The sequence below is a fragment of the Crocodylus porosus genome, unplaced genomic scaffold (assembly GCF_001723895.1).
Source record: "Crocodylus porosus isolate Cpor-Errol unplaced genomic scaffold, CroPor_comp1, whole genome shotgun sequence".
NCBI lineage: Eukaryota > Metazoa > Chordata > Crocodylia > Crocodylidae > Crocodylus > Crocodylus porosus.
In genome coordinates, this window is record NW_017728909.1 from 49,337,494 (window position 1) to 49,353,781 (window position 16,288).

General features: G+C 41.9%; 1 protein-coding gene across 3 annotated transcripts in view; it reads left to right on the plus strand.

Annotated features, from left to right (window-relative positions):
* Positions 1–9,088, plus strand: part of GCNT4 (glucosaminyl (N-acetyl) transferase 4, core 2) — a 25,520-nt gene extending 16,432 nt beyond the window's left edge. For all 3 annotated transcript variants that reach the window (XM_019532242.1, XM_019532243.1, XM_019532244.1), the window contains one exon: positions 5,818–9,088. In XM_019532242.1, the coding sequence (XP_019387787.1) occupies positions 5,819–7,186 (1,368 nt within the window). In that variant the 5' untranslated portion in view covers position 5,818 and the 3' untranslated portion in view covers positions 7,187–9,088. The remainder of the gene's footprint in view (positions 1–5,817) is intronic.
* Positions 9,089–16,288: the final 7,200 nt, after the last annotated feature.

The window sequence follows — 16,288 nt, forward strand, 5'->3', positions numbered from 1 at the left end:
CCCATTCCCTCCCTTGCCACAGGGACCTTGATCTGCACCCCCATGCCCCTTCCCTTCCCTTCCCCCTCCCCTTCCACCACAACAGATTTTCCAACTTACCAGCTGGATGCAGCTCTCCAAGCTGCTGGGCTGTGCTCCTGGCTCCGTGCATGCTGTGGCTGCATGAATGCATAAGGTATTTATTGGCCACATTATTGGCCACATCAGGCAAAAAAAAGCCAATTTCCAATATAGTCAATTTTCTTTATATCGGTGCTGATCTGATATTGGACCAATGTATCAGTGCACATGTAAATATTAACATTGTCACTGCTCCCCAGTTACCAAATTTCTGGACCTATGGAGAGCCCCACAGGCTGGATGACATGTCCCTATATGCTGGATTGGGGTGGCGTGTGGGGGTGGTCCACAACCAGACCCAGTAGGTAGGGTTGGATCTTGCATGTGGGGTCAGTCTGTACACTGGATGTAGCCCATGGACCTGGCCCCACACACTAGATCCATCCTATGGACTGGCTATGCCTCACTCATCTGATACATGCCAGAAAGGTTGAATACCACTGACCTAGAGGATTAAAGGGTGGCAAGTAACAGCCAATATAGTTATGTTTAGCTAATGTGATTCTTCTTCTCATATCCTGTTGCCATGTTCAAATTTGGGTCCAGAAATAGGCTTGATCTGTAGTCTTAGTGAGGTCCTCATTGGTGCATGGCTCCCTTATAAATCAGCAGGCCAGCAGATGTTCTGTAGTCTGAAAGTTTCCATCACGTTCACACATGGACTTCGCATTGTTGAAGTATCCCCACAGTTGCATGTTAACTTTAGTGTTACTGACCCCTGTTTGGAGGCGGTTCAAGCTTTTCCATATTGGCCAGTCAAGGTTTGCGCAGGCAGGGATTTGGTCATTTTCTTAACTCCCTCCTGGGTCATCCTTCCTAGTCATGATTGCTACCTTTTTATTCATGGGGTTGTTGGCTTTTTATCCAGTGACTACATAGGAGAAAGGACATTTCTATGATTTTAGTTTCTTAGGAGCCTCAATGTGGCCATGTAGTGAGTGCATCTTGCCTTCAGTCTGCTGGGTATGTTCTGTTTTGCTTGCTACTGCTCACTTGATGTCTGGTGGGATAATTCTGTCAAGTAGATAGAGATTATTGACATTTGCTGGTTTAACACATCCAGAAATGCACCTGCAACTCTTGTCCAGCAGTATCTAGCTTCTTTGTATGCACCGATCTTTCCCAAACTAGGCATGTGTGTTCAACTGCTGAATAACAATGTGCAAACACAGTAGTTTATAATGTTGTTGGGTTGGCCTCCCATTTAGAGTTGATGAGCTTCTTTAATATGTTATTCTGGGAATGAACTGTAAACTTCATCTCTCCTACATGTAGCTCATACAAGAGCATTTGGGTCTAGTGTCACTCCCAACTAGATAGGGTTTGGGCAGTTGGCGAAGTTATTCCATTCCACATTGAGTTGAGTTGCCTATTAATATCTTAGTTCTGAAGGTGGAGGAGACTAACTTGGGTTTTATTTGGGTTGACATGTAGTTGATCTTAGGTGTAATGGTCCGACAACCCATTGAGCACTGATGCTTAATTTGGGTGGTGGTACACAAATCATCTGCATAAATAAAACTTCTCATGCCTGGGTGAATTGATTGATCATTGGCATAGATGTCAAATAGTATGGGTGCAAGTACACTTCCTTCAGGTAGGCTATTCCTTTGTTTTCACCATTGGCTCCACTTCTTGCATGATTCAACTTCAATTTTTTAGCAAGAATCATGTTATTTATAATAGTAATCTTTTGTCATATATAGTTTTGCAAGCAACTTCCAGTGCTGGAAAGTGTTGTAAGCTGCTGACAAGTCTATGAATACCGCACTAGTGACCATTCCTTTTTTGGAGTAATTTTCAGTGTGCTTCAGGATGTGTAATACTAGACTACTGCATGATTTTCCTGGGTGGAAACCAGCTTGCTTGGGGGTTAAGTGTTCTTCAACAACCAGAAGCAGATGATTTAAGATAAGGCATACATAGATTCTGAAAAGATGAAATAGTAAAGATGTAGGTTTGACGTTCTTTGGATCTGAGGGATCTTTCACCAATTTTTAGGAGTGCTAAAATATATGCTTGCTGACCCTGTTGGACCCTTGTCCTTGATCAGAAGCATTTTATTTATTCTGTACAAATATAGTCAAAGCCAGCAGCTTTGCTCTAAGAGTATTTATTGCAGTTGTTAATTCAGCTGTGGTAAAATGTGTCCCAAAGCCATGAACCTCCTGGTTGTCTTTTTTTCTTTTGATTTTGAATGGTGTGTTGTTTATTTGGTAGCTCCTTTTTCAGTGTCTTCAATTAAAATAATTGGGAAGCATTGGGTCATGGATGAGGCTCAATTGATATGCTTCTGCCCATGCTTCAACCCGTTCCCCATCTTCACTGGTTATATTGTATCCCCAGTTGACACTATGGCTACTAAAATCACAGGTGATTTTTATGATGGCTAAGGTTTGATGGACTTATCTAGTTAAAGGTTTTTTCAGTGGTTTGTAGACTGATGTGATAAATTCCACAGGTATTGTATCTTATCAGTATTATCATCCGTCATAACTGTTGTGTTGATGATGAGGTGAGGTTTAATGAAGATTTCACTGCCATATTGTTCATGCAGTATCTAAATGGCAAACTGCATCCCTGATATCTGGGGGCAGTTATCATTTGTCCCTCAGTGTGTTTCTTGAAGTCATAGTACTTGGCAGTCGCTATCGGCATACAGTTGGGCAATAATTTCTTGTTTAATGGCTGAGAATGCTTCAATATTCGTAGACATTGTTAGTGCCAACCCTAATATGGACCTTTTTATGATGCTTATGATATCTTTGAATACAGTTTTGATTGAGGTGATAGGTGTGTAGCAGAACTTGTAGCTTTGGTCCACACTAACCTGATTTCATTGTCTGACAAGGTGATGGGTTCTGTGAATGGCAGAAAACCAGTGTATAACTGGTTGGCTAATTATACTTGAACAATAGTCAATAGCTCAGTGTCTGGGAGATGGTATTACCCAAACATTTGTTTTTAAGGCACGGTCAGGGTTGAGACATACAAGGAAAGACTGGAGTTCCACTTTGGAGGATAGGATCCAGATTCAAAAAAGGTTTAAAATAAATAGGATGAAATCCAGGAAGTAAGGACAGATGCCAAGTACTGCACTTAGGACAAAACAAGTACACAAATACAAATTGTAATGACTTGCTAGACTGTGTACTGCAAAAAAGGATGTGGGGGTTATAGTGACCATAAGCTGATTATGAGTCAGCTGTGTGATATTGTTGGCTAAAAACAAACAAAAACATAACAGCAATGGTATACTGTGATGTTTTACCAGGAGTGTTGCCATGCAAGACATGGGAAGTTAACCTGGAATAGGGGTGCTCAACCCGTAGCCTGCAGGCCAGATCCAGCCCCCAGTGCCTTGCCATCTGGCCTGTGGGGCTTCCCATGGATCTGTGGGGAGCCCCACAAGCTATGGCTCTGTGCACTAGATGGAGCATGCAGGGCAGTACAGGGCCCAATTCCAGTGTGCAGGACCAGGTGGATGTGGTGCAGGGCCCCAGGGCCTGATCCTGACATTCAAGGTATTGTGGGGCCCCAGGGCCCGATCCCAGTGAATGGTATCTGATCTGGCTCATGAGCTGGTCCCATACCATTCTTCTTGCCCTTGAGGCCAAAAGGTTGAGCACCACTAACTTAACTTATGGAAGCTCCATCATTGGACATTTTAAAGCAAAGGCTGGACAAAATTGATTGGGGTGCTTTAGATAGGGATGCTCCTGGCTTTGAGAAGAATATTGGACTATATGACCCCCCTGACTTTCCTTCCAGCCCAGTTTATATGATTCTGTGTCATGTATGTTTCCCAGCCTCCATCCTCTAGTTGACTCCTAACTGAAGGAGGGCTGGAAATAGGCGGTATAGAGACAGCTACAGTGGCTGTCTGTCATTCTCCAGAAGCCAAACAGTTTATTCAGAAGAATCATCAGCTTTCATTCCAGATGACTGTGAAGTTATATTGCAACTGTCAGCTTGTTCCAAAGGTAGTCTTATCGTGGTCTTACAGCAGTCTCTTAATGTGAATGGATAATACTACTTCTGTACAGTTGCCAAAGGCGTGGCCCCTGATGTTTCCATGTGTATCCTTTGCTGACTGCATTTTCAAACTTTTAGTCTCAATAAGACACATAAACATAAGCTAGCAAAGCTGGCCAGTTTTTTCCATTGCTGCTAAACACACAGCCACACACTACTAAAGAAACCTCCTTTCAGAAAGAGTATGTTGAAGGCTGTTCTATTCATGAGTAGTTCTATTAAGAGGGAAAATACTGTTCCAACTAAAGCTGCACCTGGATGCAGGGTTTGCTCTCCTTTTGATCCAGTAATAGCCATGATGTTCTTCACACCCTGCTGATAAAAGCAGGGACGCATGGGGAAAAAAGGATCATTGTGCTTTTCTTTCATTGTAGTAAAGCTCCAGTTTGAAAGCTGTTATGGAGAGCTGATATTGAATACACTATTGCACAACAGAGACCTCAACTGTGTCTCTGCAGCAAGAGGCCAGAACTGCATCATCCAGAGAGGGATGGAGGAAATAGGAAAGGCACAGTATTATTGCCTACTACTATATCTCTTCAAAGAAGTATGCTGTGCACTGCGTTCCCTCTATAGTTGGCAAGTCCATTGCCCCATCTTAACACCACTCATTTTGAAGCAGTTAGCAGTACCAGCCAGGAGCTGCTTTTACACTTCAAGTTTGGCTGACCCCTGTATAGGATGTAATGGGAGGGGATACTCCTTCCCTTCTCCTTCTCTCTGGTAACACCAGCATGGGTCAGCCTGCAAGCAATGAGAATGTTTGTCTGATTTTTAAAGTAAGTCAGACATTATTTTCACTCTTACAACCCGGAGAACTGGCATACCAGTTTCTCTAGTCAAGGGCAAAAAGGGAATTAACGTGACTAGCAGCAGTGCTGTTAACTCCACTCCCAAATGATCCAGGAACATTTTACAGTGGAGTTGATTAGGGCCAGTCTTTGGCATGAGTGACTCAGGGTTCAAATGTATGCCTCTGGGGTTATAGCAAGATGCCTTCCCTGCTCTGGCACCACACTCCAGTTTTCAAAACACCTACTCACCTTCAGTATTCTCAGTGTAGAACATTTTTAGTAATACTTTAAGTACTGCTAACGCAGTATAAAGTAATACTTTAAATTCACTGTTAACTGAGGGGCCTGAAGAAAAACTAATGGAGAGATCCAATTCTGCTCCTTTTTAATTCAATGGGATTTTAGCTAAGAAGCTAAATGAATGCCCTCTGTCTGCTCTGCCAAGAGAGAGAGATGAAATTTGCCCTTCTGCAATATCAGGGACTGATGCACCACAAGTGGTAGATGGAAATGACAGAGGGCTAGAAAATGAGCAGTGTGATCCTGACACCATTTCCTGGGCTGAATAGTATCTTACTGTGCAAAACACATCATTGCCTTCCCTGGGCTAATTCAGAGGAAGGAATTACTTCATACAAATTAGGGTGGCAAAAGTTGGCGTTTAATTAACATCTGCCCATGAATTAACTATTTAGCAACAAATTACGTTGTTACTAACAGTTGTGTTTTAAATATAAGAAAACATTAAAGCATTTATAATACCCTGTCCTGATATGATTGTTTTTAAGTTGTAGCTGGATCAGTGTGCTTTGTGTTTAATGTCCTCCTTTCACGATGAAAATACTATGATACTATTATCTTCCTACAGAATGAAGAGGCGTAAGTGTTCCTGCAAATATCCCACGAGGCTGAAGATCTTAGTTCTGTTTCTAATGGGATGGCTCCTTGCACTGATGAAACTCCTGAATGTTGAAAAGCTCTTATTTCCACACAAAGGCATTTATTTAGTTGAACACTTCTTAAGCACTTCATCTTATGTTAGAAACAGGTATTCCTATCTCAGGAACAGCATCCAATATAAAATAAACTGTTCTTCTATATATGAACAAGAACCCAATGAAATTGGCAAGAGTTTAGAGGTAAGAAAAAAAGAAATAATTGATTTAGAAGACGAAGATATTATAGCAATAACCAGTGACTGTCAGGTATATCGCACTCTAAGAGGATACTACCTAAAGCCTGTTTCACCTGAGGAGGAAAATTTCCCATTAGCTTATTCTTTGGTTGTTCACAAAGAAGCAGTAATGGTTGAAAGGCTCATACATACAATATACAGTCATCAAAATGTTTACTGTATTCATTATGACCAAAAGTCATCTGATAATTTCAAATCTGCTATGGACAATCTAGCTAAGTGCTTCCCCAACATTTTCATAGCATCAAAATTGGAAACAGTAGAATATGCACACATTTCTAGGCTCCAAGCAGATTTTAATTGTTTGTCTGACTTAATGATATCTTCAGTTCCATGGAAGTATGTTATTAATTTGTGTGGTCAAGACTTTCCTCTGAGATCAAATTTTCAATTGGTCTCTGAATTGAGGAAACTCAATGGAGCAAATATGCTTGAAACCACAAAGCCAAGTAGCAGCAAAAAGGAACGATTTATTTATCATCATGAACTTCATAAAGTGCCTTATGAATACATGCAGATACCTGTAAAAACTAACATTTCTAAGGATCCTCCACCTCCTAATATTGAGGTTTTTGTAGGCAGTGCCTATTTTGTGTTAAGTCGAGCACTTATCCAATTTACCTTTGAGAATTCTCTGGTTAAAGATTTTTTTGAGTGGTCAAAGGACACTTATTCTCCAGATGAACATTTCTGGGCCACTGTTGTACGTATACCTGGAATTCCTGGAGAAATTTCAAGGTCTGCTCAGGATATAACAGACCTCCAAAGCAAGACTCGGCTGGTGAAATGGAACTATCTTGAAGACCATTTGTATCCTCCGTGTACTGGTACCCACCTTCGCAGTGTGTGCATCTATGGAGCTGCAGAGTTAAGATGGCTTCTAAATTCTGGACATTGGTTTGCCAATAAATTTGACTCCAAAGTGGACCCTGTTTTAATAAAATGCTTGGCAGAAAAACTGGCAGAACAACAGAAAGATTGGGTTGATTTGTCTTCTGAAGATTCCTTCATACACAGAAGTTCTGCAGAAGTCTCACAATAGCAGTGTGGGGCACTCTACAGTCAAAAGCGACCTGGGCCTGGAGCGCCTACCACCTTGACCTTGTACAGATGCTAGCCCCAGTGAGAATGCTCACACTGCCTGGGGGGAAATCGACTGCACAAAGTGCAAGGTTATGGAAAGCCATGTCCCAGCTGTTAAATTATTATATGTTTTATGTCTCTGAAGAATCAATTTATAATATGCCATAATAACACTCTGTCCATTGTAAATTTCAAGGTGATCTTTATAAAGATCAGATACTAAGGGGATGTAATACCATCTGTGGCAATTGAATGCTTTAGATCAAGTTTGCCTGTATAATTCTTATGAAAATTCCAGACTCTTTTGCCACAAGCTTCGCCCCCTCCCCTTTTTAATTCTTGAAACAGAGGAAGGAAGACCTCAGTGTCTGCTAGCTTAAGAAATGGGAATGAAATGCCCAGCTCCAGAACAAAAATGAAATCATGCTGAACTGTTGACCCATGGGGCTTGGTACCGCAAGCCCATAGTTCCCCATCACTGGCAGATACCAAGCATCTTTGGAACGTGAATGTGTTTGGAGAATATAAAAAAGAGGGATCTTGGTACCTTACCACCCATTCTCTTGTGCATCTGTCTATCTCTGTATTTTTGGTTTCCTCTCTGCTAATGTGCTTTTGTCTTTTTTTCCATTTCTGTAAATGTTGTGATGGTTGATGGAGGCAGGAATACAAATTCTTTGAGGCTTGTATGCACTCGCCTTCCTTCAGAGCATAAAACAAAAAGCAGTGCCAGTAAATGTTTTGTTCTCATTCTGTTCCCATCTCTTCAACTAGAAGCATCCTACTGCAAAATCCAGGCCATGTAGTTCAATGAGACACTCTTTTGAGCTGGTGTGCTAAATATATGTAGGTACGGTAGGTATCGCATGTAATATTCAAATTGGCATTTGGCAGTTTTGTGTTATATTACGATGTAATAAAAAGAATCCGTGACCCCAGAACCAGATCTGGAGCTGAGGAACTTCCACCACAGCTCAAGAGTAGCCTATGCAGAGGTGACTTTGCAATGTCTCTGAGCTGCTCTGATCCTGGACCAGGTCACTGCCACCTTGGGTTATTGTGGCAGCCAGGAATCAAGGGGCATGAGAAGCCCTAGCTGTTCCCTTTGTCTTAGCTGTGCTTTCTACATGGGAGGCCAGGAGACATGATGTAGGGGTGTCCTATGCTGATAGCACTAACCCTGTCATCCCCTTTCACAGAGGGAGTCCTGTGGGGTCTGGATATGCTACCCACCAAGCCTTGTGTTCTTCATTAACAGTGCCCAACACAAGCATGGCTTTTGGCCCAGATGCCCACAGGTATTTAGGCACCTGACTCCTATTCCTAATGATGTCTTTGAGGATCTAGGCTTTTGTGTTTATCAGCATACAAATTGCTGCAATAATAGATCCTGTCTTGTTGTTCCATTTAGAGAATAGGAACAGGACTACCCAAGTTCCCCAATATTCAGGGAAAAGTATTTTGTAAAAGGATGGCTTTAAGTATGTTTATAGTTTCAGTGAGGATTTCAGTCTCATCTTAAGTACTTTGGGGCAGCTGTGGGCTAGTCTCTAGTGGCTTCATAATGTGATTGGAGAGTCAGGAGTCCTGGGCACTGTTTCCAAATCTAACACTAAATTGCTTTGTGGCCTCAGACAAGCCATTTAACTTCTGATTCAACAGACCTATTTATCAAATGGTAAAAGTGATGGTCAACTCCTCTTGTAAAGCACCTTGAGATCAATGAATGAAAAGTATATTGTGGTTAAAATGATAATCTGCACTATCTGCTTTCTATCAAAACTATTTGTGAACTCTTTGAAATGCACAAATCAGGTCTTTCCTTGATGTTGTGTTTTGCAAATAAACAGGGATTTTTTTTAAGTATGTGTCATTTACTTTGATATTCTACCACATCTCCTTTGGGACTTCTCTTGTTTATCATGACAACAAGGTTTATAGCAGTGGGTCTCAACTTTTTTAGACGCAAGGCGTCCCTTGGAAAATGCCAAATCTGTGTTTTGTTTTGTTTTTTGACTACAGGAAAAATAATAGAGAAGTTCTTCTGTTGCAGAAAACTCAGAAAGATCACAGGTATGGATTCCCTTTTGAAATCTCTGGATGTATCTTGTGAATCATGTTTTCCAACCTAGCTGTGCTAGCACTGTGTGGCACCCTGTGACATCCTTGAAAGGATCTCAGGACACCCCAGCATGCTATGGTACCCTGATTGAGAATCACTGGTTTATAAAGACTTTCTAAAATATGGGTTTTTTTTAAAACTATAATTACAAATTTATGCATAATCAGTTCCAAGCTTGAGGCTTCCTTACCATGTGGAATCAAACTATCATATTTTTCTCACATACCACATGAACCAAAATAAGTTATGCACCTTGTTTTTGGAGGGCAGAATATAAAACAAAGATTTTTCCAGAGTCATGGACAACTGTGGCATAGAGTAACACCTAAGTGTGGCATACCAGGAGACAGTCTAGGTCAGCCAGCAAGAACTTCCTGGTGTGGCTTGACAGCAGAAAGGCTAGGCCTCACACTTTTTCAAGGCAGTAGCAAGACTTGCTTCTGTCACGTAAATAGTTCTTTATATAAATGCCTATAAATAAAGTGTTTCCCCACTACAATCCTCATCAAAATGCTACAATTTGTACGCAGCAGCTCACTTCCCTTAGCCAGCAAAATTGCTACTTCAGGCACAAGCTACAGTGCTCAGCCAGTAGTGGCTGTGAGAGGATTAATACTCCCCCCTGTCCTTGCTGCTTGCTTATCCAAAAAGAAGTAGGAGACATTTTGGCAGCTTTTAAAGCACAGTGTCTCCCTGCTTCTATTCCAGCAAAGAAAAATCAGCTTCCCTGCTTAAGACACGTACCTGAATTTAGGAAGGCTGACTTGGAGGGGTGGGGAGGGGGGGAAGGTTTGTGTGATGTGTGAATAAATATAGTATTTTTAACCTGAGTTATTTTCAGGGAAAGTTAAAATGGTACAATAATACAATTGTCTATATGTAGGTAGAAAGGAGCTTATTTTGCTTTTCCATAATTTTGTAAAGAAAGGACCTCACTGCATTTAGCTAAACTGGAATAAGTCTTTAATCTGAAATTGGAGCATAAGCATGGAAACTGGTACCAGTTTAAGTGAATGTAAAGATGCAAGACGAGTTAAATCACTAGAGGGATTCTTAGGAGTTTCTCTTTGATGTTAACAAAAAGTTCCCCAGTGACTGAAAAGGGGTGGGATTGGCCCTGTAAATGTTGAGCCAGCAGACTGATTAGCTTTGAAAAAAAGACCACCCTCTACCCTCACCCCCACAACCTTTTAACTTGTTTGCTAATGACTTATTGGGATGAGGGGGAGAGATGGCAAATATTACTGTAAGGTTCTCTCTCCCTTCTTTTTCCTTTGCTGGAATAAAAAGGATTTAGGATGAAAGATTAGAAAATATAGAAAAATAACACCTCATCGATATCATCAGTTAAAAAATTACTCTGTTTGAGGATTTCTGTAACTGCTGCATCATTATGTTGTGGACCTTGAATTGGAATGTGTAAACTTGAGAAAATCAGTGTTTGGGAGATGAAAGTGGGAGTATACGGTACATTTAATATGGATTAGCAGTTTTACCTTGCTTTTGCATGGGGCAACATTTGCCTATGTCTAATGTTTTCATAGAATTTAAACAACTCTTGAAGATAATGATTTCTGCTCACTTGCAGAATGATGTAATCAATGCTTATTGTATTGGGATTTCTACTGAAAGTGTTCCTGTGGTTTTTTTTGTTTTCAAGTCACTAGTCTGAGATCCTTTCCTTTCTCCACTTTCCAAAAATGGTACTCTTCTTTGATTTCAGGTGGTGACACCTTTTTGAAGAGCACATTGTAGGATTTGCATCAGTTTTTCATTTTCTGGTTCTTTATGAGATCACACTTGATGGAAAAAGTTAGGCTGGTTTTGAGATCTTACTATTAGGAATGGCAGAAAATGTACACCTTGCTCAGAGTTTATATTTTTCTCATACACGGTTCTATTTTAGAGATCATTTCATCAATAATCCATGCTGGGGATACAGTTCAAATATGCTGTACACACAGGGGCATTGTGAGGGACAAAGTAAAAAAGACAAGGCAAATGTAACCACCCATCCTTAATTGGCTACCTGGGCCAAATCATGAGAGGTGCTTAGGAGTCAGTGGGAATTGTGGGATTTGACTTTGTTTTTTTACTGTTGTTTTGCTTCAATCCTAGCAAGACAAAAAGTAAGCCGAGCACTGCCAGAAGTGAGGAGTTAAGAAACCAGCAGTGTCTAGGCATATGTGTTGGGCAAGAGGACGCCATTTCCATTTCCTCTTATTTCGCTGGTTTAAAAGTCCTTGAACAAAGTTTTGGCAAAGATGGCAATGAAAAAATGTGAATTTTTGATGTACAAGTATCTGATGTGAAAAGGTCTTAAGAGCTTGGGTTTGAGCTTTGTCCAAAAAGCCTATACAGTCAAGCTAAAATGGGCACTTTTATATGTGCTCCAGGGGTAGAAGGGGGCACCGTTTTAATTAGAGTGGCTCTCAGAGCTGCTTTAATTAAAATGCCATTGCATTTCCTGTATCGGTGTCCCCGCACTTAAAAAAGGTGATGGGGGTGCTTGAAAAAGCTTTAGTTCAAATGCTTCCACCATCATTTTTAAGCACGGGGATGCTGATACACAAGAAGCAGAAGGCTGCTGGAATGTGGTAATTGTCACGCTCCAGCAGACTCAATTAATCAAGTCTGCTCCAATGTGCTGGAATTCCAGCCCGTCAGAGCAGCCTCCACACTCATGTATAGGTGCCCAGTAGATGTACCCTGGCTGTTGAAAGGCTTTTTTGATGCCACACTAGCTTGGGTGGAGTCACAGTGCAGAGCTTTCTGTTGCAGCTATTGGTGATAGCTGCATCTATTTGAAGAGTCTCTTTGTGCTACAGAGCAGCTGGACCTGTGCTCCATGATGAGAACAGCAAAGATGGAGCTGACCAAGGGATAGGTTCTCCAGCCCCCATCCCACAATCATGGAGCAGGGGCTGGGAACTGTCCTGGTCAGGGGCAGATCCCAGCACCATGCCCCAATTGGGTGATTTGAGACACAGGGCTTGGAAAGATCTGTAGGGGTGGGGTAGGTCCCAGCCCCCTGCCCCAACCTGCCACTTAGCAGTGAGCCAATCAGGGAGCTAGGGCCAGGAGATCGCTGCTTCCAGGACAGGGGGACATTGTCTCCACCCCAGCAGCAAGCAACCCCGCAAGGCAGGGTGCAATGTCCAAGCCCCAGCCAGGAGACCGCTCCTACATCAAATGCACATGTAGACACACCCACTGTGAAGTATTTTACTCCACACTTAGCTTACAGTGCATTAATATCATGTGTAGACATCCCCAGGGACTACAATATTTGCATCACAGAAGATGGAAAAGGAACAAACCGTTCAGAATTTCTTTGCCTGAGGCAGGACAATAGTTTTTAATGGAGTTTTCTGTGTTGATTTATAGAAGCCAATTTGAAGTGTAAATGTGAGAAACAGGAAGCTGATTTATGCTGTTTACATCAAGCAGTTACTTCAGAGAAACCCAAACACATTTGAGTTTATTTTTAAATACTCTTCCCTGGGCTACAATTAAACTTGTGTGATTTAATTAAAGTTAGCAGCATTTCTGTTGTTGCACCTTTTCTCTGGCTTCTGACTCATTTTGTTTTCCTGGATGGAAGAAGTAACAAGTCTGAGTTTTGCTTGAAATGATGAGAGGGAGAAGAGGGAGTGCATAGATACAGGGAGGCAGCATTATCACCAACTTAACAAATATGGTGTGAAATAAGGACAGTTGCACCTCGGCCCACAGAGGTTCTGGTAGCTTTATTTATCCAGAGACATGAGGAAATGGAAATCACACAGCTGGAAATAGACAGATTACTCAGGAAAGCAGGGGGGAAAATGTCAGGGGTTTGCATTTTTCTCTGACACATGGAAAAACTAATTGCAGGTGAAGGTTCAAGGGGCTTTTAAATGTCAAACAGAAAAATGTGGTTAATACAACGGTGCAAAATGTCACGGTTCAGCAAGGAGGTGTTCCTCTTCTGGATGGAATACTATATTTGTTCTTATTTGTATTATATTCACTTGTCTTTTTAATACAGTAATTCCATTAGCTCATTAGGTGCCTTATAATAGTTGTATTGATTTATTAAGCACTATTGCTGTTATTTTGTCTAACTCATCTTGCAGTCCAGAGCATAACTGCTCTCAGGAGCACTTCATTAACATGATTGTAACAGGGTTCCAGACCAAAGCCCTGTTACTTGAGAAATCTTGCAGCTGATAGTGATTATGACCTGGCAGAGCAAGGAGATGCCCCCACACCCGCAGAGAGCCAATGGGGCTCGGTGCCTGGGAATATGAAGACAACACTTCCTAGGGAAAGTTGCCTTCAGGGACCACAGGACAAGAGAAGAGCTGAGGGGGAGACTCTCTGGGAGAAAGATCCAAGAGGAGGGATCCACAATGCAGGATCAGCGTGAACTGAGGGATCCTGGAGCTTGGGACCAGCAGGCCCATGCACCACCTACCAGGAATCCGCAGGAACGGCAGTGAGTGCAGGGAAGAGTGGAGCCACAGCACAGGAAGAAGCCACAGTTTCTGCACTGGGATGCGGAGAAGCAACTTGAAAGCCAAAAGGGGGCGGCGGGGGGCGGTCACTAGCCCAGACCCCTGAAGAGACCAGGCACAGCATCCAAACCCCAAGGGGAGAGGGACGCTGGGGGCCGAGATCTTGAGACCTGGCCACGGGCGAACTCCTGAACCCGCACGCCAGCACCATGCGGCAAAAGAGGCTGGGTGGCACCCTTAACAAGCTGCTAATGAGGTAATTAATGGTGGGGAGGCCATTCTTGAGAGAACAGAGAAAACTCTTCTTCTCCCTTCTACTTTCTTTTAATTATGGGGAGCTTGCAAGGACTTGAATAAGACGGAGAAGCCTAGAGACCCCCTTTGCAGGGCAGAGGACACAGAGGGGACCCTGCATGGACTGACCATTCGACGCAGCCACAAGTGGGCGAAATGCACCTCCTCACTTACCATCCCAATTGAGGTGCTGGGGATCCTCTTTGGAGCATGGGGGTGATCTCAGGAACAACTCTGACGAGCTGCTGCCTCCCACCTGGTTCCCTGTAAAAGAAAGAATAAAAAGCACCTAGATTATGAAATGGACCAAGTGTGGTCCTTCCACAAGTACTAGTTATCACAACATCTCTTTCCTCCCCATTTCTTTAATAAGATCCAAGTCATGGCAGGAGAGAACAAGGGGATTTGGTGGTACCCTGCACGGACACGCTAACAATGATCATAGGCTAGGACTGTACCTCTATAAATAAGGAAAAAAAAAAACAAAAAAAAAACAACCCTGAAAGTAAATAAAACATTGTGAATTTTGTACTTGGTTCCATAGCAATTCTAAGGCCCCTTGGTCATGAGTCTATCTCTATTCAGGTAGGCATTCAAACAAACTTAAGTTTTATGTACGTATGGGACTAAAGAATTTGCTTAACTACAAAGAGGCATAACTTGATGCATCAAGCTGTTTTCTAGGCCTGCTTTAAAAAAAAAAACTTTACGCATTTTGCATCTGGTGTATTTCAAGGAAAGACTTGCTTCCCTGTGCTTATCATCCATACCCATTCCACCACATTCTGCTTGCTAATTTTTGGCAAGGAGCTATGGTAGACAGAATATGATGGAGGCAATAGTTGGCTGTGTTTCATCACTTTAGGTCTTGTCAGCATGGTATACAGATTTCCCTTGCCAACCGTGGGGGTTAGGTTCCAGAAAGTTCCCATGGTTGGGAAAACTGTGGTTGGTAAAACTAAAGTCTTATGGGGAAAAAATGGGATTAGAGATTTGAATACTGTACAGTGTAGTGAGTGAAGACTGTAACTGTGTAGTGCAAACCAACCACATTCTCTTTTAAAATCAGATAACTTTAAAAACACGATACACAGACTTTGGAAGCAAGCACGTCATACTTCCTGTACTACCCAGATACCTCTGCTACCCAGCAGCTGGAATTCATGACCTACCTGCTCAGTCATTTTAAAATGAAGTAGCCTTAACATTATGGTTCTCCACTGTCAATGCATTGTCAAATGCATAGTTTTAACCTCATCCTCAGTCGGTGAGGAATTTGCTAATTCTTAACAGCAGGGAGGCAAGATATTAAAGTGAATGTAAGTGTAAACCAGAGGTTTTTATTTCAATACATAGGAAATCAACTGGTGATCTCAGTCCGGTTCCTAGACAGGTGCCTTTACCACAGAACCACTGCCACCATAACCAACACTAATTGATGCCCTGGCCAATTATTATCTTGTCTTAAAGAGATGCAAGTTGCCTTCAAGATTAGGCAAGACTGAATTTTTTACTTTGGAGGCCTCCAGTGACAATTAGGTGCTTATATCCCATCATGGATCTAGACCTGGTGAGACTGCAGTGTTTCACTGTAATCTTAATCCTGCTGTTTCTTTCTGGTGGCAAACTTCTTTTCTCTCCCTTTTGGCTACCAGGAGAAAGAATAAGTGATTAAATAGGAAAGAGTTGAGCTATGTGAGATTCTGATAATGCACCTCATTTTCTAGTTTTCAAGGAAAATAAGTCAAACTGCAACTTTCTTCCACACAAACACCCATAAAAAGCAATTATTTTTTACCTCAGTTGATCCATCTGATGGAAGCAAATGTTTTATAGAAGCTGGGCCCTGGATGATTGCTGGGTGGCTGTGACTGAATCTATACAGGACTCATGTAATGCCAATAGGATAAGGAAAACAACCAGAAAATATATGGAAATTATATCAGTGCTCCTGATGGATGGGTATACCTGCCATTTGATACTCTAGTATTCTTTTCTTTAATCTGGGGCCTGGAGCATACAAGGTCAAAAGACTGGAAGATAAAGCTAGAAATATTCAAGCTAGAAATAAAAGAGTGAGGTTTTTTTTTCTTTTAATAGCAAGAGATATATTAGATTCTGTGTCATTTGAAGAGAGAGACAGACA